This window comes from Callorhinus ursinus, unplaced genomic scaffold (genome assembly GCF_003265705.2).
Source record: "Callorhinus ursinus isolate GAN/ISIS: 27379988/994484 unplaced genomic scaffold, GSC_fseal_2.0 scaffold12, whole genome shotgun sequence".
NCBI lineage: Eukaryota > Metazoa > Chordata > Mammalia > Carnivora > Otariidae > Callorhinus > Callorhinus ursinus.
The window spans coordinates 80,831,088-80,855,574 of record NW_027397074.1 but is presented as its reverse complement, the minus strand read 5'-3'; the positions used below and the strand labels follow the sequence as shown (position 1 = coordinate 80,855,574).

Sequence of the window (24,487 nt, the reverse complement as noted above, 5' to 3'; positions counted from 1 at the left end):
TGCCCCAACAGAGACTGGGAAACAGAGGCTGATTATTATATTCCAAAGAAATGGCTCTCAGGTCCTGGAGAGATAGAGAGAGAGCTATGAGAGAGGGAAAGAGGCACTTCTGAGTCGCTAGAGATACGTGTCACAGTTGTGAGCCCTTTGAGAGGTCAGCGCCAATCATCAGGTGCTGGCTAGAACAAACAGTAATTCTGGCGGTCATAATGTTGGGAAAAAAGGACCCCCCAAATTAGAAGGTAATAACTGACAGGATGCAGTCCCTGACGCCACGGGAGGAAACACTAAAATTTTAAACAGGCCCAATGACCATGAGGAACAAAACCAGCCACACAGCCTAAGGTGACAAACTTGCACAAAATTCAGCAAAATTTGCAGAAAGACTCCTGTAACCCTTTGTGTCATGCTCTCCAATGGCTGCCACATCTTGAAAGCACCACCAGAAATATTGAGCTGTATCCTGTTCCTGAACTAGTTGTTTGGGACTTGAGTCTAACCAGGTTCCATAAAAGGCACAGAATTTGCGTGTTTTGCCCCTTTAATCTAAGCCTACTCCTTCCCCTTTGGCATACTCTCAGTTTGTAGCTGAAGGCTGCATCTCCCTGTTTGCAAACTGCATGATAATACAACTTTTCCTTGCCTCTGACCAAATCCTTGTATTTCAGGTGTTTTTGTTGACAAGCATTCTCAGGCAGGCATTTTATGGGGGTGGGAGGAGCACCTCTGGGATCAATCTAGGGACAGGGCTTGTGCAACTAGAAGTCGTATTAGAAGTTGGTCCGGTGTCTCAGTCTTGTGGGGGTCTGCAGGAGCTGCTGCCTGCTGAGAGATGTGCAGCTCTCACTAGTTCTTGGAACCACAATCTGTGAGCAACATTAAATACAGGTAATGAGAACCAGGATGGTAGCGTCTAAAAATCACATTACATTAGCACCTTGAGAGAATTGAGCTTAGCCTAGAAAAGGTAAAGCCTAGGTAGTTGTCACGAGCATGCTATGGAAGTGCGCACATGAGTTATGTCTTTTCACAGTGTCAGCTTTATTCAGTCATAAAGCGAGATTAACATAATTGTAAAGCAGTTTCAGGATTTCAAAACCAATGACATTTTGCTACGTGTTTAACTTGGCTTCGCACACATCACACACAAAAAAAGCAAAGCATAAGACAAAGTCACCCAACAAACAAGATAACAACAAGGGGTAGGAAGTTAACAAACCAAAGTCAAAGTCAGTCTGGGAGTGTGCAGTTGAGATAAGGACTTGGTCCAGTCAGGGAGAGCTGTTGGCACGTGCTGCTCATTATGTTCAAGCCATGAAGAATCTCTGTTCAGAGATCAATAGGGCAGAGTCTTCGGTGGCAATTGCCTTTTTGATGTGGTCAGCTGTGAAAGGATCATTACCCAGCAAGTCTGACAGTTTCTTCCAAAGATCTTTGCTTTTTAAAGGAGTTTAATCAGACTTAGGCCTTTGCAGACCTCCTCTGGTTTGGCAGATTATCAGTTCTGGGTACCCTCAGCTTGTTCTATTTTCAGTGATATCTGGTCTTAGCTACAACATCTTTGGTTGCGTAAATCACTGCTTAACATAGGTCACTGATATGCGTGACTCCATCTTGCTTTCTACTCTCTTCAATACACTTAAGATGATTATGAGGACCAGGGATCCCTCTAATATGTGGTGGTCCTGGGAGCTGGGGAGGAACAGTGACAGGTACAGGGAGGGGATTTTTGCCTAAAGTAAGAATTTTTCTGGTGATTAGGATTGGAAAAGCCTGGATGGCAAAAGAGTGAGCTCTCCATCCTAGGAGTGTTAAGGAGCAAATGGAGCTGCAAGTAGGTGGCTTAAAATCTCTTCTAACTAAAAATTTATTGACCTTCCGGCTCCTGGGTGGCTCAGCAGGTTAAGGGTCCAATTCTTGATTTCAGCTCCGATCATGGTCTTAGGGTCCTGGGGTAAGGCCCCAGTCCGGCTCAAGCTCAGTGGGGATTCTGCTTGAGGATTCTCTCTCTCCCTCTGCCCCTCCCCCTGCTCACAGGCCATGCTCTCTCTGTCAAATAAATAAATCTTAAAAAAACACAAAACTTCATTGACCTGAAAGATAAAACAGTAAGTTACTGTGTCAGCAAAATGCGTTTATTCCGGAATAGCAAAGAACTGCAATTCAGGACCTGCAAGCTATGGCAGAGCCACAGGTAAGCCCAACAAAGGAGAGGACCGTTATTTCAGGAAAAAGGAGGAAGCTGGGAGGGTCGCTTGGAACTGAAAGTTCACTGGAGAGAAACAAGCGTTCAGGGTGATGAGGGTTTCTCATTGGCAGAGTTTGCTGGGGTTGCTAAGAGATGCGACAAACATCTTTTTCCGGTTGGGGCTTGTGATTGTTACTTCTTCCCTGTTGAAGATTCTTCTGCTGAGGTCTATACTTGACAATTCTTCCTGTAATTGGCAATTCTTATAATTGGCAGGCGACGATGGGCGCCTGGCTGGCTCAGTTGGTTGAGCGACTGCCTTCGGCTCAGGTCATCGTCCTGGAGTCCCGGGATCGAGTCCCGCATCGGGCTATCTGCTCAGCGGGGAGTCCGCTTCTCCCTCTGACCCTCTCCCCCCTCATGTGCTCTCTCTCTCTCATTCTCTCAGATAAATAAATAAAATCTTAAAAAAAAATAATTGGCAGGCAACGGTACAGCCTGAGGGCTCCACTTTGGTGAGGTGTCTCTTAATTTCGACAACTTTCTCTGATTATGTTCACCAGGAAGGGAGGAACGACAAAAGCAGGCGTGCGCAGGATGCAGGCAGGAAGCACGCGAATCCAGAGAACGAGGGCCGGGAGGACGGGCTCTGGACAACTGCGAAGTTTGCCCGGCCGTGCAGCCAGGCTGAGGCAAGGGGACGGAGCAGCTGCTGCTTGGTTTTGAGCAAAGAGCGGCCCCCTCCCTGAAGCGAAGAGCGCTGGGCAGAAACAGCACAGCCAGCTGAAGGCCAGAACTAGCCTAGAAGGCGGCTGCGGGAAGAAGGAGGAGGGCGGAGGGCCAGGCGTGGGCGACGCCGGGGGCGCGCGGCTCAGCGGGGACGCGCGGCTCAGCGGGGACGCGCGGCCCGCACCGGCCCTCCGCTCCGGAAGGGGGCGGGGCCGCCTCGCGCGCCCGTTCCTTCAGCCTGCGAGCGCCTGTCGCGCGCGCTGCCGAGGCTCCTCAGCTGAGCTCCGAGCGGTCGATCGCCTTCGCTCCCGCAGCCCGCGCTCCGCTCGCCGCTGGCTCCACCCGCCATTGTGTAAGTGCCGCCGCCGCTCAGCGCGCCGCCCGCGGTGTCGGCGCGCGGGCCGCGGGATGGGCGGGCGGCGCGTGGGAGGGGGCGGCCGCCTCCGGCTCTCCAGTCCCCGGATGGTGGCGGTGCGCGGGGAGAGGGAGGAGGGGGCGGCTCCCCGCTCCGCGGGCCGGACTCCCCCTTGGCTCCTCCCCGCGGAGCCCGGCGGCCGGGCCCCCAGCGCCGCGGCTCCCTGGAGCTCCGCCTGGAAGCCGCCGCGGGAGCGCGGGGTGGAAGCGGCCGGCGTTCTGGAGAATTTGTGCACTGTTTGATTAGCTAGGAGGCATTCTAACGTGGGGTTTCTGTTTCTTCGATGCAGAGGCCTGTAGTCCGATATGGAGCATGCCTTTACCCCGTTGGAACCCCTGCTTCCCACCGGTACTGTACTTTCTTCCCTGTTGCGGTGTCACTGACCTGCCCCTCCTCGGAGCCCTGAAAGGCTAAAAGGGCCTAACCCTAGACCCAGAAAGGTGTCCGGTGGCCTCTGACTCCCGAGTTCTGAGCCTTTAGGCATACTACCCAGCCTCCCATCCGCCTGTTTCCTCCCCTGAAAAAACAGGGAGCGCTCTCAGTGCTGGGCACAGAGTTGTGAGGACTGGTTTACGGGACGCGTTCCAGCCGGAGAAGAGAGCGCCACGTGCAACGTTAGCCCCTAGGCCTCGAGAGCGGCCTCAGCTAGGCTCTCACGTCACGGATCCTTAGCCGCCAAAGGGGTTTTAAGATCAGTCATTACTGCCTCTCTTGCATGTTTAATCCACTGAAAGCCCCCCTGAGCTTATCCAGTACCAGACGTTTTAAAGCTCTAACACTGACTTGAGGATTTTTGTTCTTTTAAAGTTTCAGATGATCGCCATCCACAGGGTTATAGATGAGAGGTATGAGTTACTGTGAAGCTAGCATTCATTCTCCTGTGCAGTAATCGACTTACGTGATAATTTCTTAATATCAAATATATTTCTTTACCAGTTTTTCTTGGTTGTGTAGAACTTGTTTTATCAGTTCATAAATTTAAATGGAATGCAGAATTTAATGTTTAAAGTTTTCTGTAGACACATGAATAAATGGGTCTAGTTAGAGTATTGAATTTGATTTGGACTTGTCCAGTTGTTCCACATTTTGGGAGTATTGGTGGTAAAACAAAGAATAGAAGTGGGGGACCTTGACTTCTTAGTCTCCAGTCATTCACTGTGCTGTTTTTCCACATATACCTTTATATCTTACTTGGAAGTGAAGGAAAGCAGTAACAGAACGAGAATCTGAACCCAAATCTGTTTGACTTGGTTAAGAGGTTGAGTGTTTGTTACTGTAAAAATAGCTTTTCAAAAGTTGAGAAAAGCAATGGCAAAGATTTTGTGAAATAAAGTCTGTAGTAACCTCATGGTAGCCAAACAAACAGCATTTCCGTGAGTAAACTTTGATCCATGTGTGGCCTGTTGATGTTCAGTATTGTTGTGAAAACCTAAGTGCTTTACTGTGATAAAGGAAATTTTCAGCTTTCAATATTTGTGGGCCCTGCTCCTGGGCTCCCTGGGAAGCTGCTATATTTTAACATTTACTAAGGTCAGACCGACTCTGCAGAACCTCAAAGCATGGGCTCTCTCTGTGCTCTGAGCACATATTGTACATCTGCTTTGTTAAACAAACAAAAAACAAAACACACCAAAAAGGAGCAGTCTGAACACAAAAGATAAGAAAGGAACTTCCCTGTTCCCCATAAGATGAAAGTCATACAGCCCTGCATATTCTAGAAATTTAAGATAAGGTCTGCAGCTTTCCGAAATGTTCTTTGTTCGTTTTGTGGCAACGTCTGATTGAAGATTTGCCTAGTGGCAAAACTAGGGTTTAAACCCAGAGATTGATTCCTCAGTCCAAGCTTTACTACACTGCACTATCTCTGGGGTATATTCTTTTCAACCTAGAAAACACTAGAAATCTTCAGTCAGATGTTTGTTAACAAACATTAAGCTGAGTGAGTTTTAAAGATGTAATTAGCTTTATTTGATTCATGAAATCTGGCAGCATCCCAGCTAGCAAGTAGAGGGGAGTGCCTAAGGGCTACAGAAAGGGAGAGGTGTTTTTTTTTGTTTTTTTTTTTTGTTTTTGTTTTTTTAAAGGTGGGACAAGGAAATCAGAAAAAAGGATTGTTTGGGATGAGGTCACCTTCCTTTGGGAGATGGAGAAAGGCCCATGTAACAGATGACCTCATTGGTGCTGACCAGACAATTCCTGACTGAAGACTACATTTCTGGGTGAGGTTGAGACTGCAGTTAGATTGGCCTAGCATAAGTGACTCCATTTTTGAGCCTGTGGTTTTCTTTTTAGCACGAATTACCAGACCTTGTATTTCAGATTTTTCACTGGTAAAGTATGAATACTTAACAGGATTGTTGTGAGTATAAATTGGTTATAATACAAATAAAGCACTTAGCATCAGTAGTGATAAGGTACTCAGCAGTAAGTCCAAGGGGAAAACAAAATGGCAGTTGGATCTCCGGGTCAGTGCTGAGATGGAAAAATACTTGCAAGGAGCAGTAGACTTTAGGAAATATAGGCAGTTCTGCTTGTTCTGTTTTTATCAAAGGTTTAGTGGAGAAGGCCCGAACGCGTTAAGTTGGACATTTGTAAGCTCCTCTCTGGAGCAGGGCATATAGAGTACCTGTAAGAACTATAATATCCTTTATGAAGCACAGATCCACCGGGACAGAATCCAGTGCTCCCTTGGGATTCTCTGGGATTTAGTGGTTCTCATAGTTTCTTCCTCCACTAAGAGTGAAAGTATGTAGGGATTTCTGCCTCCTCTCAGGCACTGGCCTTGAAACAAAGGCCTGAGGCAAGTTTGCAGTTGGCTATAGATCCGTAAGAGATACTTAAAAACAGAGCAGTGTATTAGGAGAGACCAGTGCATTGCCTACCTTTTGCAGTGATTCAGCAAATATTTAAGTTTAACTTTACATTGGCAGTATTCCCTTCATGAAACAGATATTTAATACTTACCTAGAAGAGAAGTAGCTTTTAAATCAGTGACTTCTGTGACTGATTTGTAGATGTGATTTACCGGGAATGCTTACTCAGATTGAATACAGTGGGCTGTCCAACAGTTAACCTGGTTTTAGCTAATTGCCAGGTGGACCAAAATGCTTACCTCTGGGATCCTAGCTCAGATTTTTTAATCTTTTTTTTTGGTGGGGGCGGGTAACTAAAGCGCTTTTTTAAAGAAAAACTAATGTAGATTATGAGTTTCCTGTAATCCCTCTTCTAGAAATAACCATTATTAACAGTTGGCATATGTTCTAAATATTGATTTTGGTACATATACCTCAGCATATTAGCCTTATTTTAAAGAACATGGATTCCTATTATAAATTGTTTTGTAATTTACTTTTTTGGGACAGTGAGTGAATTTTTTCTTTTTTTTTACTACATTGTATATGTTCTATTTTTTTCAAACAAAATAGAAGTGTTTCTAAAGTTAAGTCCATCCGACTTACCAGAGATGATCATTCTAAAATTGTTTTTGTAAATTATGTTTATATAAATAAGATAGGACCTATTTACCCATTTCCTGCAACTTTTTTTCACTTACTATGTTAGGGTCCATATGTATAGGTATCCCAAGTTGTTTTTTGTTTGTTTGTTTGTTTTAACTTTAATTCCAGTGTAGCTAACATAGTTTCAGGTGTACAATATAGTGATTCAACAAACAAAATGATGGTTAGATGCCGCAAAGTAGGTGGCAGTGACTTAACTGTATGTGTGCTTGTTGTCAGGCCCAAGGGCCTCGTCCATCCTTGTCAAGGGGAGTACCCACCTTCTCTGCTTTCATGCAACACCCCTAATTTTGTTTTTTAATAGGCAGTATAGACTCAAATGAACCAGTTTTTCTTAATAGACATTTAGGTTATTTCCAGTTTTTATTGTTACTATCTATAATGCTATTTTTGATCATGTTACTGTGTGTATATGTATATATCAGTAGGATAAACTAGAAATAGAATTGTTGGATGAAAGGGTATGTTTGCATTTCTGTTATCAAGAGGAAATGACAACTAGCTAGTGTATATTCTTTGGTAGTAGGTGCAGCAGAGGTACAAAAGTGAAAGGTGTGATTCCTTCTGTGCGGGAGTTCATAGTCTGGGTGGAGAGTTGAGAACAATATACGGATTTTAGTTAGATGTTGAATTGTGTATTATAGGAACCCACATAAGAAAGGGAGGGACTCAGGGGAAGGAGATGAGGGCAGGTTGGAGTAGGCAGGAAATCACGGAATGGGTAGACCTCAGCTGTGCCTCTGCAAAAGCACTGGACTTAAGTTGAGAGCAGCCTAGGGGGAGCAGAAGAGTAATGCCTGTGATGTGCCCTGAGTGAAAGCTCTCTGCTCCCTCTGACCAGGTGTGAGCTCACCTCCTGGTGAGTAAAGAGAAAGAAACTGAGTAGGTTGGAGAGTGCAGGTGGGGATTTTGGTTGAGGAGTGAGGGTAACATCAGATTGTGGAGGATAGAGAAATTTAATGCAGGGTAGGAGATAAGAAATGCTGTTGAAATCTTCTGTATCTTCTCCCCCCTTGGAACATTCTATACAAAGCTGTCATCCGTGTCATGGGTTTGCTAATCATATATGGGTTAAAGTTGTCCTCTTGGACTTGAAGATGCTCCGAGTTCTGATTCCTAACTACTTTTCCAGGACACATTTTATCTTTCCCTGTCTGCCCAAGCCACATGAACACGTGTTTACTTATGTGAACATTTGTTCCAGCTTTAATGCTCATGCCTTATCTCATGCTAAATTTATCCCCTAGAATGTTCTTTTCTAATCCTTAGAATTAGTTTTAAATTTTAGCCATTTGGTGAATATCTAGAGGTATCTGTGATTTTAATTTACATTTCCTTTATGGCAGAATGCTTATCTTTTGAGTGTTTATTGGCCTTTTGCAGATCTTCTGTGAAACATTTATGACTCTTGCCATTTTGCTATGGGGGGAGGGGAGGTCTTTTATTTATTCTTATTTTTAAGTTATCTCCACACCTAACGTGGGGCTCAAACTCACGACCCTGAGAGTTGGTGCTCTACTGACTGAGCCAGCCAGGTGCTCCATCTTTACTTTATTACAAATAAATTTGTAGGGGCGCCTGGCTGATGGAGCATGTGACCCTTGATCTCCGGGTTGTGGGTTCAAACCCCACAGTGGATGTAGAAATTATTTGAAAAATAAAATCTTTAAAAAAAAAATCAATTTGTAGTTTGTTTTTGTTCTATAAATTGAGGTATAATTGACATAACATTGTATTAGTTTCAGATGTACAGCTTAATGATTTGATATATGTGTATAGTATTGGAAAATGATTGCCAAGCAGGAGTTTCTTTATTCTGGATTCAGTTCTTAAGATTTTTCTCATCAGTGATATACAGAGAATGAGACTTTCTAAGGACAGTTGTTGGGAAGATTTAAGACTAGCATTTTAACACTGATAAATAGCAAGAATTTTTCTCATTTCCTTCTTAACTTTTTATCTAAAGATTTTTGTTTTAATTCATGATGAACAATATTTAACTGGTATGGGCATACAATTGCTATTTTAAACTCTAAATATAGGTGACTTTTCAAAATATAAATAGGGACTTTTTTTGCATTGTTCTTCAGTGTCTGTGATCATATCATTTTTTTAGCATGAAGCTTATATTCAGAGCTCCATATATTTGAAAGTAAAGTTGATTTTAAACACCTGAAAGCTAAAATAAAAGTGAAGAGTCAAACCGTCTTCAGAATCATTATTTCACGTGTGCTTATTTCACAAGGGTAAGACACAGAAGACAGAGGTTTTTATTTCTGACTTAATAAAAATACTGATATTTTAAAATTTTTATATTTTTATAACATAGTACATATGCATTATAAAAATTTAGAAGGTCAACAAAAATGAAATAAGTGCCATATTCTCACCTCTCAGAGATTACTGCTGTTATTGCCATGTATGTGTATGTGTATGTAGTGTGTGTATTTATATTTATATCCCTCCAGATATTTGTTCTGTATAATTATAGTGAAGTATTTATAAACCTAAATGAGAACATACTGTAAGTTGTTTCATTCAACAATGTTCGTAACTCTTTCTACCCAAAATTCCATAGTACCTGTCCATATTTAAATTTTCCCATTGTTCCAAAAATAAGTTTTCCAGTTGCTTGTTCCGTCTGGGACTACCTGTTCATTCTTCAGTCCTTTTAAATCTAGCTCAGTTCCTCACTTTTTAAATCCTCGTTTAACATTGAATATTGACCTTCTAAATCACTTTTATATCACTCTTAAATGGATCTGATGGAATAAATAATATAACAGGTATATATGACACCTTATTCACTTAATATATAAAAAACTCTAGTTTTAAAAGTTCCATTTTATTTTCCCCACCTAATTTGATTATCATAAATTTATGCTAGAAAGCCTTTTATCTATCACTTGGTATTTCTTTGCAAAAAGATTATATACATTTAAATTTTAAAAAAATTCCTGTGACCATAATCCTCTTGGGAGTTATTTCTTCTAAACTGATTACCATGGTTGAGATTTATTTTTATTTTTTTAAATTTTTTTATTGTTATGTTAGTCACCATACATTACATCATTAGTTCTTGATGTAGTGTTCCATGATTCATTGTTTGTGCCTCACACCCAGTGCTCCACGCAGAATGTGCCCTCTTTAATACCCATCACCAGACTAACCCATCCCCCCACCCACCTCCCCTCTAGAAACCTCAGTTTGTTTTTCAGAGTCCATCGTCTCTCGTGGTTCGTCTCCCCCTCCGACTTACTCCCCTTCATTCTTCCTCTCCTGCTATCTTTTTCTTTTTCTTTTTTCTTAACATACATTGCATTATTTGTTTCAGAAGTACAGATCTCTGATTCAACAGTATTGCACAATTCACAGCGCTCACCATAGCACACACCCTCCCCAATGCCTATCACCCAGCCACCCCATCCCTCCCACCCCCCACCACTCCAGCAACACTCAGTTTGTTTCCTGAGATTAAGAATTCCTCATATCAGTGAGGTCATATGATACATGTCTTTCTCTGATTGACTTATTTCACTCAGCATAACACCCTCCAGTTCCATCCACCTCGTTGCAAAAGGCAAGATCTCATTCCTTTTGATGGCTGCATAATATCCCATTGTGTATATATACCAAATCTTCTTTATCCATTCATCTGTCAATGGACATCTTGGCTCTTTCCACAGTTCGGCTATTGTGGACATTGCTGCTATAAACATTGGGGTGCACGTAACCCTTCGGATCCCTACCTTTGTATCTTTGTGGTAAATACCCAGTAGTGCAAATGCTGGATCGTATGGTAGCTCTATTTTCAACTTTTTGAGGAACCTCCATACTGTTTTCCAGAGTGGCTGCACCAGCTTGCATTCCCACCAACAGTGCAGGAGGGTTCCCCTTTCTCCACATCCCCGCCAACATCTGTCGTTCCCTGACTTGTTAATTTTAGCCATTCTGACGGGTGTGAGGTGGTATCTCATTGAGGTTTTGATTTGGATTTCCCTGATGCCGAGCGATGTTGAGCACTTTTTCATATGTCTGTTGGCCATTTGGATGTCTTCTTTGGAAAAATGTCTGTTCGTGTCTTCTGCCCATTTCTTGATTGGATTATTTGGTCTTTGGGTGTTGAGTTTGATAAGTTCTTTATAGATTTTGGATACTAGCCCTTTATCTGATATGTCATTTGCAAATATTTTCTCCCATTCTGTCAGTTGTCTTTTGGTTTTGTGGACTATTTCTTTGGCTGTGCAAAAGCTTTTTATCTTGATGAAGTCCCAATAGTTCATTTTTGCCCTTGCTTCCCTTGCCTTTGGCGATGTTTCTAGGAAGAAGTTGCTGCGGCTGAGGTCGAAGAGGTTGCTGCCTGTGTTCTCCTTTAGGATTTGGATGGACTCCTGTCTCACGTTTAGGTCTTTCAACCATTTGGAGTCTATTTTTGTGTGTGGTGTAAGGAAATGGTCCAGTTTCATTCTTCTGCATGTGGCTGTCCAATTTTCCCAACACCATTTGTTGAAGAGACTGTCTTTTTTCCATTGGACATTCTTTCCTGCTTTGTCGAAGATTAGTTGACCATAGAGTTGAGGGTCCATTTCTGGGCTCTCGATTCTGTTCCATTGATCTATGTGTCTGTTTTTGTGTCAGTACCATATTGTCTTGATGTTGACAGCTTTGTAATAGAGCTGGAAGTCTGGAATTGTGATGCCACCAGCTTTGCTTTTCTTTTTCAATATTCCTCTGGCTATTCAGGGTCTCTTCTGGTTCCATACAAATTTTAGGATTATTCCATTTCTTTGAAAAAAAGTGGATGGTATTTTGATGGGGTTTGCATTGGATGTGTAGATTGCTCTAGGGAGCATTGACATCTTCACAATGTTTGTTCTTCCAGTCCATGAGCATGGAACGTTTTTCCATTTCTTTTTGTCTTCTTCAATTTCTTTCATGAGTATTTTATAGTTTTCTGAGTCCAGATCCTTTGCCTCTTTGGTTACATTGATTCCTAGGTATATTACGGTTTTGGGTGCAGTTGTAAATGGGATCGACTCCTTGATTTGTCTCTCTTCTGTCTTGTTGTTGGTGTATAGGAATGCCACTGATTTCTGTGCATTGATTTTTATATCCTGCTACTTTACTGAATTCCTGTATGAGTTCTGGCAGTTTTGGGGTGGAGTCTTTTGGGTTTTCCACATACAGTATCATATCATCTGCAAAGAGTGAGAGTTTGACTTCCACTTTGCCGATTTGGATGCCTTTGATTTCTCTTTGTTGTCTGATTGCTGTGGCTAGGACTTCTAATACTATGTTGAATAGCAGCGGTGATAGTGGACATCCCTGCCTCGTTCCTGACCTTAGGGGAAAAGCTCTCTGCTTTTCCCCATTGAGAATGATATTCGCTGTGGGTTTTTTATAGATGGCTTTTATGATGTTGAGGTATGTACCCTCTATCCCTATACTCTGAAGAGTTTTGATCAAGAAAGGATGCTGTACTTTGTCAAATGCTTTTTCTGCATCTATTGAGAGGATCATATGATTCTTGTTCTTTCTTTTGTTAAGGTGTTGTAGCACGTTGATTGATTTGCGGATGTTGAACCAACCTTGCGGCCCAGGGATAAATCCCACTTGATCATGGTGAATAATCCTTTTAATGTACTGTTGGATCCTATTGGCTACTATTTTGGGGAGAATTTTTGCATCCATGTTCATCAAGGATATTGGTCTGTAATTCTCCTTTTTGATGGGGTCTTTGGTTTGGGGATCAAGGTAATGGTGGCCTCATAAAATGAGTTTGGAAGTTTTCCTTCCATTTCTATTTTTTTGGAACAGTTTCAGGAGAATAGGTATTAATTCTTCTTTAAATGTCTGATAGAATTCCCTTGGGAAGCCATCTGGCCCTGGGCTTTTGTTTGTTGGGAGATTTTTGATGACTGCTTCAATTTCCTTAGTGGTTATAGGTCTGTTCAGGTTTTCTATTTCTTCCTGGTTCAATTTTCGTAGTTGACACATCTCTAGGAATGCACCCATTTCTTCCAGGTTATCTAATTTGCTGGCATAGAGTTGCTCATAATATGTTCTTTTAATTGTTTGTATTTCTTTGGTGTTGGTTGGGATCTCTCCTCTTTCATTCATGATTTTGTTGATTTGGGTCATTTCTCTTTTCTTTTTGATAAGTCTGGCCAGGGCTGTATCAATCTTGTGAATTCTTTCAAAGAACCAGCTCCTAGTTTCGTTGATCTGTTCTACTATTCTTTTGGTTTCTATTTCATTGATTTCTGCTCTGATCTTTGTTATTTCTCTTCTCCTGCTGGGTTTAGGCTTTATTTGCTGTTCTTTCTCCAGCTCCTTTAGGTGTAGGGTTAGGTTGTGTATTTGAGACCTTTCTTGTTTCTTGAGAAAGGCTTGTATTGCTATATACTTTCCTCTCAGGACTGCCTTTGCTGTATCCCACAGATTTTGAACAGTTGTGTTTTCATTTTCATTGGTTTCCATGAATTTTTTTTAATTCTTTAATTTCCTGGTTGACCCATTCATTCTTTAGTAGGATGCTCTTTAGCCTCCATGGATTTGAGTTCTCTCCGACTTTCCTCTTGTGATTGAGTTCTAGTTTCAAAGCATTGTAGTCTGAAAATATGCAGGGAATAATCCCAGTCTTTTGGTACCAGTTGAGACCTGATTTGTGACCTAGGATGTGATCAATTCTGGAGAATGTTCCATGGGCACTAGAGAAGAATGTGTATTCTGTTGCTTTGGGATGGAATGTTCTGAATATGTCTGTGAAGTCCATTTGGTCCAGTGTGTCATTTAAAGTCTTTATTTCCTTGTTGATCTTTTGCTTAGATGATCTGTCCATTTCAGTCAGGGGGGTGTTAAAGTCCCCCATTATTATTGTATTGTTGTCAATGTGTTTCTTTGCTTTTGTTATTAATTGCCTTACAAAATTGGCTGCTCCCATGTTAGGGGCATAGATATTTACAATTGTTAGATCTTCTTGTTGGATAGACCCTTTAAGTAGGATATAGTGTCCTTCCTCATCTCTTATTACAGTCTTTGTTTTAAAATCTAATTTGTCCGATACAAGGATTGCCACCCCAGCTTTCTTTTGGTGTCCATTTACATGGTAAATGGTTTTCCACCCCCTCACTTTCAATCTGGGGGTGTCTTTGGGTCTAAAATTAGTCTCTTGCAGACAGCATATCGATGGTTCTTGTTTTTTAATCCAATCTGATAGCCTGTGTCTTTTGATTGGGGCATTTAGCCCATTTACATTCAGGGTAACTATTGAAAGGTATGAATTTAGTGCCTTTGTATTGCCTGTAAGGTGACTGTGACTGTATATTGTCTGTGTTCCTTTCTGATCTATGTTGCTTTTAGGCTCTCTCTTTGCTTAGAGGACCCCTTTCAATATTTCTTGGAGGGCTGGTTTTGTGTTTGCAAATTCCTTTAGTTTTTGTTTGTCCTGGAAGCTTTTTAACTCTCCTTCTATTTTCAATGACAGCCTACTGGATATAGTATTCTTGGCTGCATATTTTTCTTGTTTAGTGCCCTGAAGATATCATGCCAGTCCTTTCTGGCCTGCCAGGTCTCTGTGGATAGGTCTGTTGCCAATCTAATATTTCTACCATTGTAGGTTACATGTCTTCTCCCGAGCTGCTTTCTGAATTTTCTCTTTGTCTCTGAGACTAGTAGGTTTTACTATTAGATGTCGGGGTGTTGACCTATTTTTATTGATTTTGAGAGGGGTTCTCTGTGCCTCCTGGATTTTGATGCCTGTTTCCTTCCCCACATTAGGGAAGTTCTCTGCTATTATTTGCTCCAGTATGCCTTCTGCCCCTCTCTCTCTCTTTCTTCTTCTTCTGGGATCCCAATTATTCTAATGTTGTTTCGTCTTATCGTATCGCTTATCTCTTGAATTCTGCCCTCGTGATCCTGTAGTTGTTTCTCTCTCTTTTTCCCAGCCTCTTTATTTTCCATCATTTGGTCTTCTATATCGCTGATTTTCTCTTCTGCCTCATTTATCCTAGCAGTTAGTGCCCCCATTTTTGATTGTACCTCATCAATAGCCTTTTTGATTTTGACTTTGTTAGATTTTAGTTCTTTTATTTCTCCAGAAAGGAGTTCTCTAATAACTTCCATGGTTTTTTCAAGCCCAGCTAGTATCTTTAAAGTCATGATTCTGAACTCTAGGTCCGACATCGTACTAATGTCTGTATTGAGTAGGTCCCTGGCCGACGGTACTACCTCTTGTTCTTTTTGCTGAGGTGATTTTTTTTCGTCTTGTCATATTGTCCAGAGGAGAATAGATGAATGAGAGAACAAAATGCTAACAGGTTAACAAACTCCCCAGCAAACATACTCTATACAAATCAGAAAAGACCTGAAACCAGGGGAAAAAAAGGGAAAGAAAGAAAGTAGAAAGAGAAAAATAAAGATAAAAACAAACAAAAACAGAACAATACGAAAAAAACCGAATATGATCAAATATGATCAGGCTAGTACATAGATCAGTGCCACACACTAGATTTTGGGTGTATTTTGGTCTGTTAGAAGAAAGTGCCTCCTAAAATTTTAAAGGAAGAAAGACATATATGTACAAAATAAGGGTTGATACTTGAAGGATGGAAGATGACTGTAAAGATGAAAATTATAAAAGATTTTATAAAAGGAATACAGTAAGAAGTTTGAAAAAAGAAAAAAGAACATTAAAAAAAAAAAGGAGAGAATGTGATCAGGCAGGAGACTAGAACAAAGCCATACACTAGTGATTTAGGGTATATTTTGATCTGTTAGAGGAAACTGTCTCAAAATTTTAAAGAGAGAACAATTTATATATATATGCCAAAAATAAGGGTAACTGCTCTGAAGAGATAAAATGAGTCTAAAAATGAAAAATAAAAAAATGGTTTTTTAAAAAAAGGGATTGATAAGGTGTTGGTTGAAAAAGGGGAAAAGAAAAATTAAAAAAAAAAGATTAAAAAAATTAACTTTGAAAAACTAATGAATCATGGTAAAAAAAGCCATGAATTCTATGTGCAGTATTCCCCTAGCGCTGGAGTTCTGCCATTCTCCTTGATCGGTAAACTTGGTCTTGGCTTGCTGGCTGTTGGTGCTGATCTTCTGGGGGAGGGGCCTGTTGCCGTGGTTCCCAAATGTCTTTGCTGGAGGCGGAATTGCCCCGCCCTTGTCCCTCCGGGCTAAGCAATCTGCTCGGGTTTGCTCTCAGGAGCTTTTGTTCCCTGCAAGCTCTCGGTACAGCTTTGGAGGACCAGGGCGAAAATGGTGGCCTCCCAGTCTCCGCCCAGAGGAGTTGAGAACTCGGGGTCCCGCTCCTCAGTGCGCCCCCAGAGAAAAGCAGTCACTCCCGTGTCCCTGGTCTCCAGCCGCACTCTGTGCTCACCCGGCCTGTGACCGAGCGTTTCTATCTCTGGCACCCGACCCCGTGTGGAGTCTCCATACCCAGCAGATCCCTGCGGTGTGCTCCCACGCCGCTCCTCCTGGGGGAGGAAGGGGAGTCTCCCCGGCTCTGCCGCTTGTTGGGTCCCTGCTGGAGGAGCAGTGGCCCAACTGGGCCGCAGATCACAGTTTATGGCAACCCCGAGGTGGGATCTCGTGCCCCGGCTCCGTCTCTGCAGCTGGCTTCCCCGCTCCAATACCTGGGAGCTCTGCCGCACTCAGGCATCCCCGGTCTTTCTGTGACCCCGAGGGTCTTGAGACCACACTGTCCCGCGAGGGTTCCACCCCCCGCTTAGCCACTGGAGCGACGTCCCTCAGTGGAGCCGGCTTCTAAAAGTTACAATTTTTATGCTCCACGGCTCTATCACTTGCCAGAGTGGCGGAGGCCCCCTCCCCCGCCGTCTATCCTCCCGACTATCGCCTTGGATTCACTTCTGCGCACGTCCTACCTTCCAGTAAGTGGCCGCTTCTCTGTTCAGAGAGTTGTTGCTACTCTCCTCTTCGATCTCCTGTTGAGTTCATAGGTGTTCAGAGTGGTTTGATCCCTATTCAGCTGAATTCCTGAGACCAGACGAAATCCAGGTCTCCTACTCCTCCGCTATCTTGCTCCGCCCTGGTTGAGATTTATTCTGAATTTAATTACCATTTTAAGTATTGTTAGTACACACTTGATCAAGTCACTACTTTAATACAATACACTTGTATTAAAAATTTTTATTATAACTAACATTTACATAACACCACACTAGGCATAGTTTTAATGCTTTAACAGGGTGAAGCCTATACAAAGTTTTGGAACTAGAGGACTAAGGTTTGACTTTTAGTCATTTACAAATTAGGTGACATTGGGCATGTCACTTAATTTCTTAGAGCCTTAGTTTCTTTCTGTAAACTAAGAATATATCCAAACATGAAGTCCTTGGGCAAATTTAAGATAACGTATAAAAGCCAGTTTAAAAATTAAAGTTCTATGCAAATGTAAAATACTTCGCAGTAGTTGAACTTTATTATACTGAAGATTACATTTTGGACTCTATGTTCCCTCCCCTCCCCCTTAGGGTGAGAGAGTGGGGCTGGGAAGGAGCAGAGGAAGTGAGAATCTGAAGCAGGCTTTATGCCCAGCTCGGAGCCCGACTCGGGATTTCATCCCATGACCCCAAGATCATGACCTGGGCTGAAATCGAGTCAGCCACTTAATTGACTGAGCCACCCAGGTGCCCCTCTACCTTCATTTGTCTGATTCTTAAAGGAGATAGCTACTTATTTTAGTAAATGTGTTCGGTACTGTTAGGCAAGTGTAGCAGAACTATTTTTCCTGAATTCTGTATTTTTCTTCCGTGCTTAAACTTTATTTATAGATGCATGAAGTTATTAATAGTGGACATACTTTTTTGATCCCTCGTTTATGGTAATGAATCTAGGAATATCCTGTTCAGTATCGTATTCATGCCATGTTTTATATTTCTGGAATTTAATTTCTATTGAAAATGCCTGATTAAGTTGACAAGAGGCTTGATAAAATCTACAGCTGAGTATTAGCGTTCTCCAATTTACCGGTGGCTAATTTGGGAATTTCTGGGAAATCATACCTAGAATTCTGACTCTTTTGTACTGATAAATGTATCCTGGCCACCTACGTCAGTAGTTCTCTGTATTTTGCAGCAACGGACACATCTTGAAAAACCTTGGTGATGACATTCAGATGTACCAAACATAGCTCTAAACTATGAACTCCCTTCCCTAATCTACTCAGCAAATCATAGTAAGAATAACCCAAGGGTGGATTTGAATCCTCGGCATTTGCATTTTGTTTTAAAATTAAAGATGAAACATGCTTCAATATATATAAGAACACATTTTTTGGTTATATCTCCCAACTACTGTAAGCATTCTTTTTGGAAATTCTTGGTCTGGTGTTCTCTCTAGGTCTGTACTGTACAATAGCGTGGCCATTAGCTGTATATGGCTGTTGAGCACTTGAAATGTGGCTAGTGTGAGTGAGGAATTGAATTTGTAACTTAAGTATAAAAGCCAAAACTCCACTCAAGTTGGAAAAGTTTTAAGTGTTTGGAACAATGTATTAGTGTACTAGGGCTGCCACAAAGTACCATCGACTGGGTGGCTTAAGTGATAGAATTTATTTTCTCTTAATTCTCAAGCTAGAAGTCCAAGATCAAGGTGTTGGCAGCTTTGGTTTCTTTTGAAGCCCCTGTCCTTGGCTTGCAGTTGGATGCCTGTCTTCTCTCTGTGTCCGCATGGATTGCCGTTTGGTCTGTGTGTCACTTGTGTTCTAATATCCTATTCTTATAAAGATACCGGTCCTATTGGATTAGGTCCACCTGTATGATTTATTTTAATTATCCTTTTAAAGGCTCTATCTCCAAATACAGTGACATTCTGAGGTACAGGTATAGGACTTCAGCAGGAATTCTGGGAGAACATATGCAGCCCCGTACAAATTAGGTGTGTCAGTTTACTTTTTCAGCTGAAAATTTTTTTTGGTTGTCTTGGTCCAAATTTCAGAATTGTCATGATTACTAAATAAGAGGTTTTTAATGTCACTCCAACAGAATATAGCTGTTATATGAATCAAAAAGTCAATTTTGGTCTTACTTAGTTGCTGTTGTTTCTATATAAAGTTCCTTTAATGCTTTTTGAGAATCTATTATGTACTATACTTCAGTAGATGCTGTAGAAAAATAATTTACAAACCTTACTGTGAAGAGTTCAGCCTGCAGAAGGCCATTCAATACAATAGAAATGTAATTTCATATGTAACTTAAACTTTCCCAGTAGCCTTGTTAAAAAGATAAAACAAATGAACTTAATTTTATATATTTAACTTATTATCTAAAATGTTATTTCAGTATGTAATCAGAATAAGCAATTATTAGTGCAATAGTTGACTTTTTTAGAAAAAGATTTTCATTTGAGAGAGAGCATGAGTGAGAGCATTAGCTGGGGGGAGGGGGCAGAGGGAGAGGGCAAGCGGACTTCCTGCTGAGCAGGGAGCCCAATGCCACAGGGGGCTCAATCCCAGGACCCTGGGATCACAACCTGAGCTGAAGGCAGACACTTAACCAACTAAACCACCCCGGAGCCCCAGTAGTTGACATTTTTTGTATTAAATCTTCAAACACCAGTGTGTAGTTTACACTTGCAGCACATCTGAATTCACATGTTAATTTTTCTTCAGAAATACTTCATCTGTATTTAGTGATAATTTGTGATACCTATATGTTAAAAATCTGTCATTTTATTCATATCAGCAAGGAGCAAATGATAGACTCAAAGTTTTGGAATATACTTCATACACAGGGAATAAAATACTCCTTTCCTAATGAAAAGCCTTTGGAAATAGATATTGGAGATAGAACTGGGACTAAAACCTGGGTTTTCGGTCTATATATTTTTCCTAAAATCAACGTGGCATTTTTGTTACTTAAATTAAAGCACTATGCCTGCTTTGAAACTTGGAAAACTTGCAGGGTTTTTTTTTGTTTTTTTTTTGAACTTTGTGGATGGCCAAGAAATCTCTGGCTAAAGCTACTGCTTAAGGATTGTGATATTTTTGTTATCTGGGGCTAGCTAAGATATCTAAGAGACAAAGTAGTGGATTTTTGAGTTTCACTTTTTACTTTACTCTCCTGCTATATTAGAAATCCATCCCAGGTAGTTGTCAAGGCTCTTTCATGTCCAATGGGAAATTTACTCCTTTGACTAGTGACACTTTCCTTGATGTATAACCCATATAATTGTTGGAATTCTTTTTATTCTCTTATATTGATTTCTAACTTGCTAAGACTTGCTGCTATAACTATACTTCGTGTGTTTGTAGTTTTTTTCCTGTACTTTAGTTGATTTTCATATCTACTTAGTTTTTGTCATTCTTTTAATTAGTGTCATTATATTTGATGACAAAAATGTTTGGCTCATCCTCATTGTTAATGAGCAAATTGTTTCTTTTGCCTTAAGTAATATCTCATTAACTTTATAAGCCAGCTTTTCCACATCATCTAAAGAATCAATTCCCTGTGTTTTACTGGTAGTAAGTGTAGCATCCCCACCTCATCTTTCCATATTAGCACTTTAATAGCTCCATGCTTCTAGAAGCTAAGTCTTCCAAAGTGAGTGTAAAAATAATCTTAATTATTTTAAAAAAATCTTGTAAATTGATACATTGTAGCATTATCAGAAATAATGGTATTCTTTTAGATGAAACCATTGAAAATACCAAGTGATGTTATGAGGGCAGTTTTAATATTCACAATGCTAAAATGTTATGGCTTGATCACACACACACAAAAATCTGTGGGTTTTGATACATTAACACCAGATGTCTTTTGAGGTTTTCTAGGAAAATGAGGTGTGTTTGTGCATTAATGTCCCATCGAATGAATTTTATTATCTTTTTTTCTTGGTTAAATCCATCAGAAAGAGTTATTCTTTGTAGGTGGCAAACAGATGCTCAAACAAATGGATTTCATTCTGAGAGTATTCCTATATCTTTATCATACCATTGTCTTTGAAGGTACTCATTTATCGCAGTGGAATAGTTTCTTTTGTTTTTATGACTTACAGAGAATTTAAGCTTTTGATTTGCTTTTAGGTCATGTGTAAGGTTGTGGCTTCTGGCCCAAGGGCTGTTGTTTTGAGGCAACTTTATTTTTCATTTTCAAAGTAGGAAGACTTGTTGCATTTTATTCCTAATGCAGTGAAGATGTTGTGAGTAGTGAATCGTATGCTTAGGGAGTAGGGGGCAACTTGAGGAAACCTAGTTTTTGCAGGGCAGGTGTGTTTTCTTTAGTGTCCCTCTGAGAGAGCCATCCGGCTTCTTTGCTTGAATGCGTTCAGGTAGCTCTTTGTATTTGAGAAAACATATACCATTGTTGGACAACTGATTGTTAAAGATGTGTATTTAAAATAGGCTGAAATAGACCTTTCATTCTCTTATTTTCCTACTATAATGGTATGGAAGACTTTTACTTTATTTCTACTTAGCTACCTACAGATACTGAAAAACCTTAACCAAACTCTTCCTCCCTTTTTCTCTTCTTCCATGCTAAATCCTGTAGTCATCTGTGCCGTGATCATTTGAGTCCCTGTATGAGGAGCTCTTCTAGGCACTGGAAGACATACTAGCAATTTTCTTTAGTTTCATACTTTACAGATCCACTGGCCCAGTATGGGTATCCGTAATCTACTCCTGGAAAAGCAGGTGTTCTTGTCAAGAATGGTTATTGGGAGCTTTTTTTTTTTTTTAAGACTTCTTTTATAGAGTAGTTTTAGGTTTACAACAAAATTGAGAGGAGGGTTATATAGGTTTCCCGTGTGCCCCCTGTACATGTGCAGCCTCCCCCATTGTCATCACCCATCAACCACAGTGGGACATTTGTTACAATTGACAGAGCCACACGGATACTACATAATCACTCCCAAGTTCATAGTTTATATTGGTGTTATACATTCTGTGGATTTGGACAAATGTATAAAATATATCCATCATTATAGTGTCATACAGAGTATTTTTACTGCCCTGAAAGTCCTCTGTGCTCTGCGTATTTATCTAAATCCTCCCACTCCTAGCAACCACATAGCTTTTTATTTTCTTCATAGTTGTGTCTTTTCCAGAATGTCATAACTTGGAATCATACAGTATGAGTTTTTTCAGATGGACTTCTTTAACTGATTATGCATTTAAGGTTTCTCGGTGTCTTTTCATGGCCTGGTAGCTCACCCCTTTTTTAGCTCTGAGTGATCCGTTGTCTGGAGTTACTGTGGTTTCTATATACTCTTACCTACCAAAGAACTTCTTGGTTGCTTCCACGGTTTGACATTTATGAAAAAGGCTGCTGTAAACATCTGCGTGCAGGTTTTTGTGTGGACGTAAGGTTTTAACTTCTTTGGATAATGCCTCGGAGCACGATTGTTGGATCGTATGTTCAGAGTATGTTTAGTTTTGTATGAAACCACCCAACTGCCTTCCAAAGTGGCTGTACTATTTGGCATTCCCACCAGCAATGTGAGACTTGTATTGCTCCACATCCTTACCACCATTTGGTGGTGTTGGTATCCAAGATTTTGGCCATCATTATAGGCTTTGTTATAACATCTGTGATAGTGTTATTTTATTTTATTTATTATTAATTTATTTTTAAAGATTTATTTATTTGTCAGAGGGAGAGTGAAAGAGCACAAGCAGGGGGAGAAGCAGGCTCCCTGGTGAGCAGGGAGCCCAATGCGGGACTGGATCCCAGGACCCTGGGATCATGACCTGAGTGGAAGGCAGACGCTTAACCGCCTGTGCCACCCAGGTGTCCCGTGATAGTGTTATTTTAAATTGCATTTGTCTGATGACCTGTGATGTGGAACATCTTTTCCTATGCTTATTTGCCTTCTCTATATCATCCTAGGTGAGGTGTTAAGATCATTGGCTCATTTTATATTTGGGTTGTTTTCTTATTTTTGAGTTTTAAGTGTTTCTTGTATATTTGAAAAACAACCCTCTATCAGATGTGTCTTTGGCAGATATTTTCTCCCAGTCTGTGACTTGTCTTATTCTCTTGGCATTGTCTTTTGCAGGGCAGAAAATTTAAATGTCAATTAAGACCAGTTTATCAATTATTTCTTCCATGGATTGTACCTTTGATATCGTCTAAGAAGGCCTAACCATACCTAAGGACATCTAGGTTTACTCCTATGTTGCCTTGTAGGAATTTTATTATTTTGCATTTTACATCCATTTTGAGTTGATTTTGGTGAAGGATGTAAGTAAGATCTGCATCTAAATTACTTTTTTGCCTGCAGATGTCCAATTGATCCAGTACCATTTGTTGAAGAGGCCATCTTTGATCCAATGTATTGCTTATGTCAAAAGATTGGTTGACTGTATCTGAGAGTCTGTTTCTGGGCTGCCTTATTTTCCACTGATGTATTTGTCTAATCTTTTGCCAATACCACACTGGGAAAGCTTCAAGTTTCTTACCGTTAAGTATGATGCTTGCTGTAAGTACTTTGTAGGTAATCTTTATCAAGTTGAGAAACTTTACCTCTTTCTAGTTTACTGAGAGTTTTGATGATGAACGGGTGTTGGATTTTTTCACATGTTTTTTCTGCACATAGCCCCATAATCCTATTATTTTTCTTTTTTAGTTGATGCAATGGATTACATTGATTTTTCGAATGTTGACTCAGCCCTGCATACCTGAAATCTAACTTTGTTGTCATGTATAATTCTTCTTATACTTGGATTCATTTTCCTAATATTTTGTTAAGGATTTTTGCATCTATGTTCATAAGAGAGATCAGTCTGTAGTTCTCTTAAAATGTTTTTGTCTGGTTTTGGAATTGGGGCAATGCTAGCATCAGAATGAGTTAGGAAGGATTCCCTCTGCTTTGATCCTCTGAAAGAGCTTGTGTAGAACGGGCATCCTGTCATTGTCACATGTTTTGGCAGAATTCACCAGTGAACCCATCTGGGTATTATCCCTTCTATTTTGGAAGGTTGTTAATTATGGACTTAATTTCTTTAATAGATGTAGGCCAATTCAGATTATCCATTTCTTATGTGCGTTTTGGCAGATTGTGTCTTTTCAAGGAATTGATATGTTTTATCTAGATTATCACATTTTGGGGCATAGTGTTCATAGTATTCCTTTTTAATTTTCATTGGATCTGTAGTGATGATCCTCTTTTATTTATGGTTGCCATTATTTTAAATTGTAGTATCTGCAGGGTATTGAGAATCCTGAACCAGGAATGGTTTGAAAAATCATCAGAGGAGATAGGTGGTTTAGGATTCCTAAAAACAACAACAAAACAGGAAAATGGAGCTCTGCATACCTTTCTTTTCATTTAGAAATTTCTAAGAATTTGCTACTCAGATTGAAGTTCCTAGACCAGCACCATTGGTTTTACCTGGGAGCTTGTAAGAAGTGCAGTCTAGACTGCACTTTAGACTGACAGAATAAGAACCTGTATTTTAAGAAGACCCCTACATGAGTCTCATGCTCTTTAAGGTTTGAGAAGCATGGCCTAAGAAACATCAGATTCTGTTTTAAAATAATTAAAAAAAATCTTCATCACAATTAAGGATGTTTATCGTTATCCAAACCTTCCTTTAAGTAGTTGCACACAGTGGTTTTCTTTTGAGCTTTATCGTTTTCCTTAGATGCATAGTGTGCTAATGTGTCCAGG

The 24,487-nt window shown here is 40.6% G+C and overlaps 1 protein-coding gene and 1 non-coding gene across 5 annotated transcripts in view; one reads left to right on the top strand and one right to left on the bottom strand.

The window, feature by feature from the left end:
- Window positions 1-1,083: 1,083 nt before the first annotated feature.
- The window catches only part of TPK1 (thiamin pyrophosphokinase 1), a 339,219-nt gene continuing 315,815 nt past the window's right edge, over window positions 1,084-24,487 (top strand). The window contains exons 1-2 of one of the 4 annotated variants that reach the window (XM_025854784.2): window positions 1,084-3,269; window positions 3,622-3,680. In XM_025854784.2, the coding sequence (XP_025710569.1) occupies window positions 3,638-3,680 (43 nt within the window). In that variant the 5' untranslated portion in view covers window positions 1,084-3,269; window positions 3,622-3,637. Of the gene's footprint in view, window positions 3,270-3,621; window positions 3,681-3,722; window positions 4,178-24,487 lie in introns of those variants that run through there. The other 3 variants (XM_025854779.2, XM_025854777.2, XM_073899329.1) reach the window with 3 other exon arrangements.
- Window positions 7,003-7,132, bottom strand: LOC112811094 (U6atac minor spliceosomal RNA). Its single transcript, XR_003204971.1, has one exon. It is a non-coding gene; the product is annotated as a U6atac minor spliceosomal RNA (small nuclear RNA).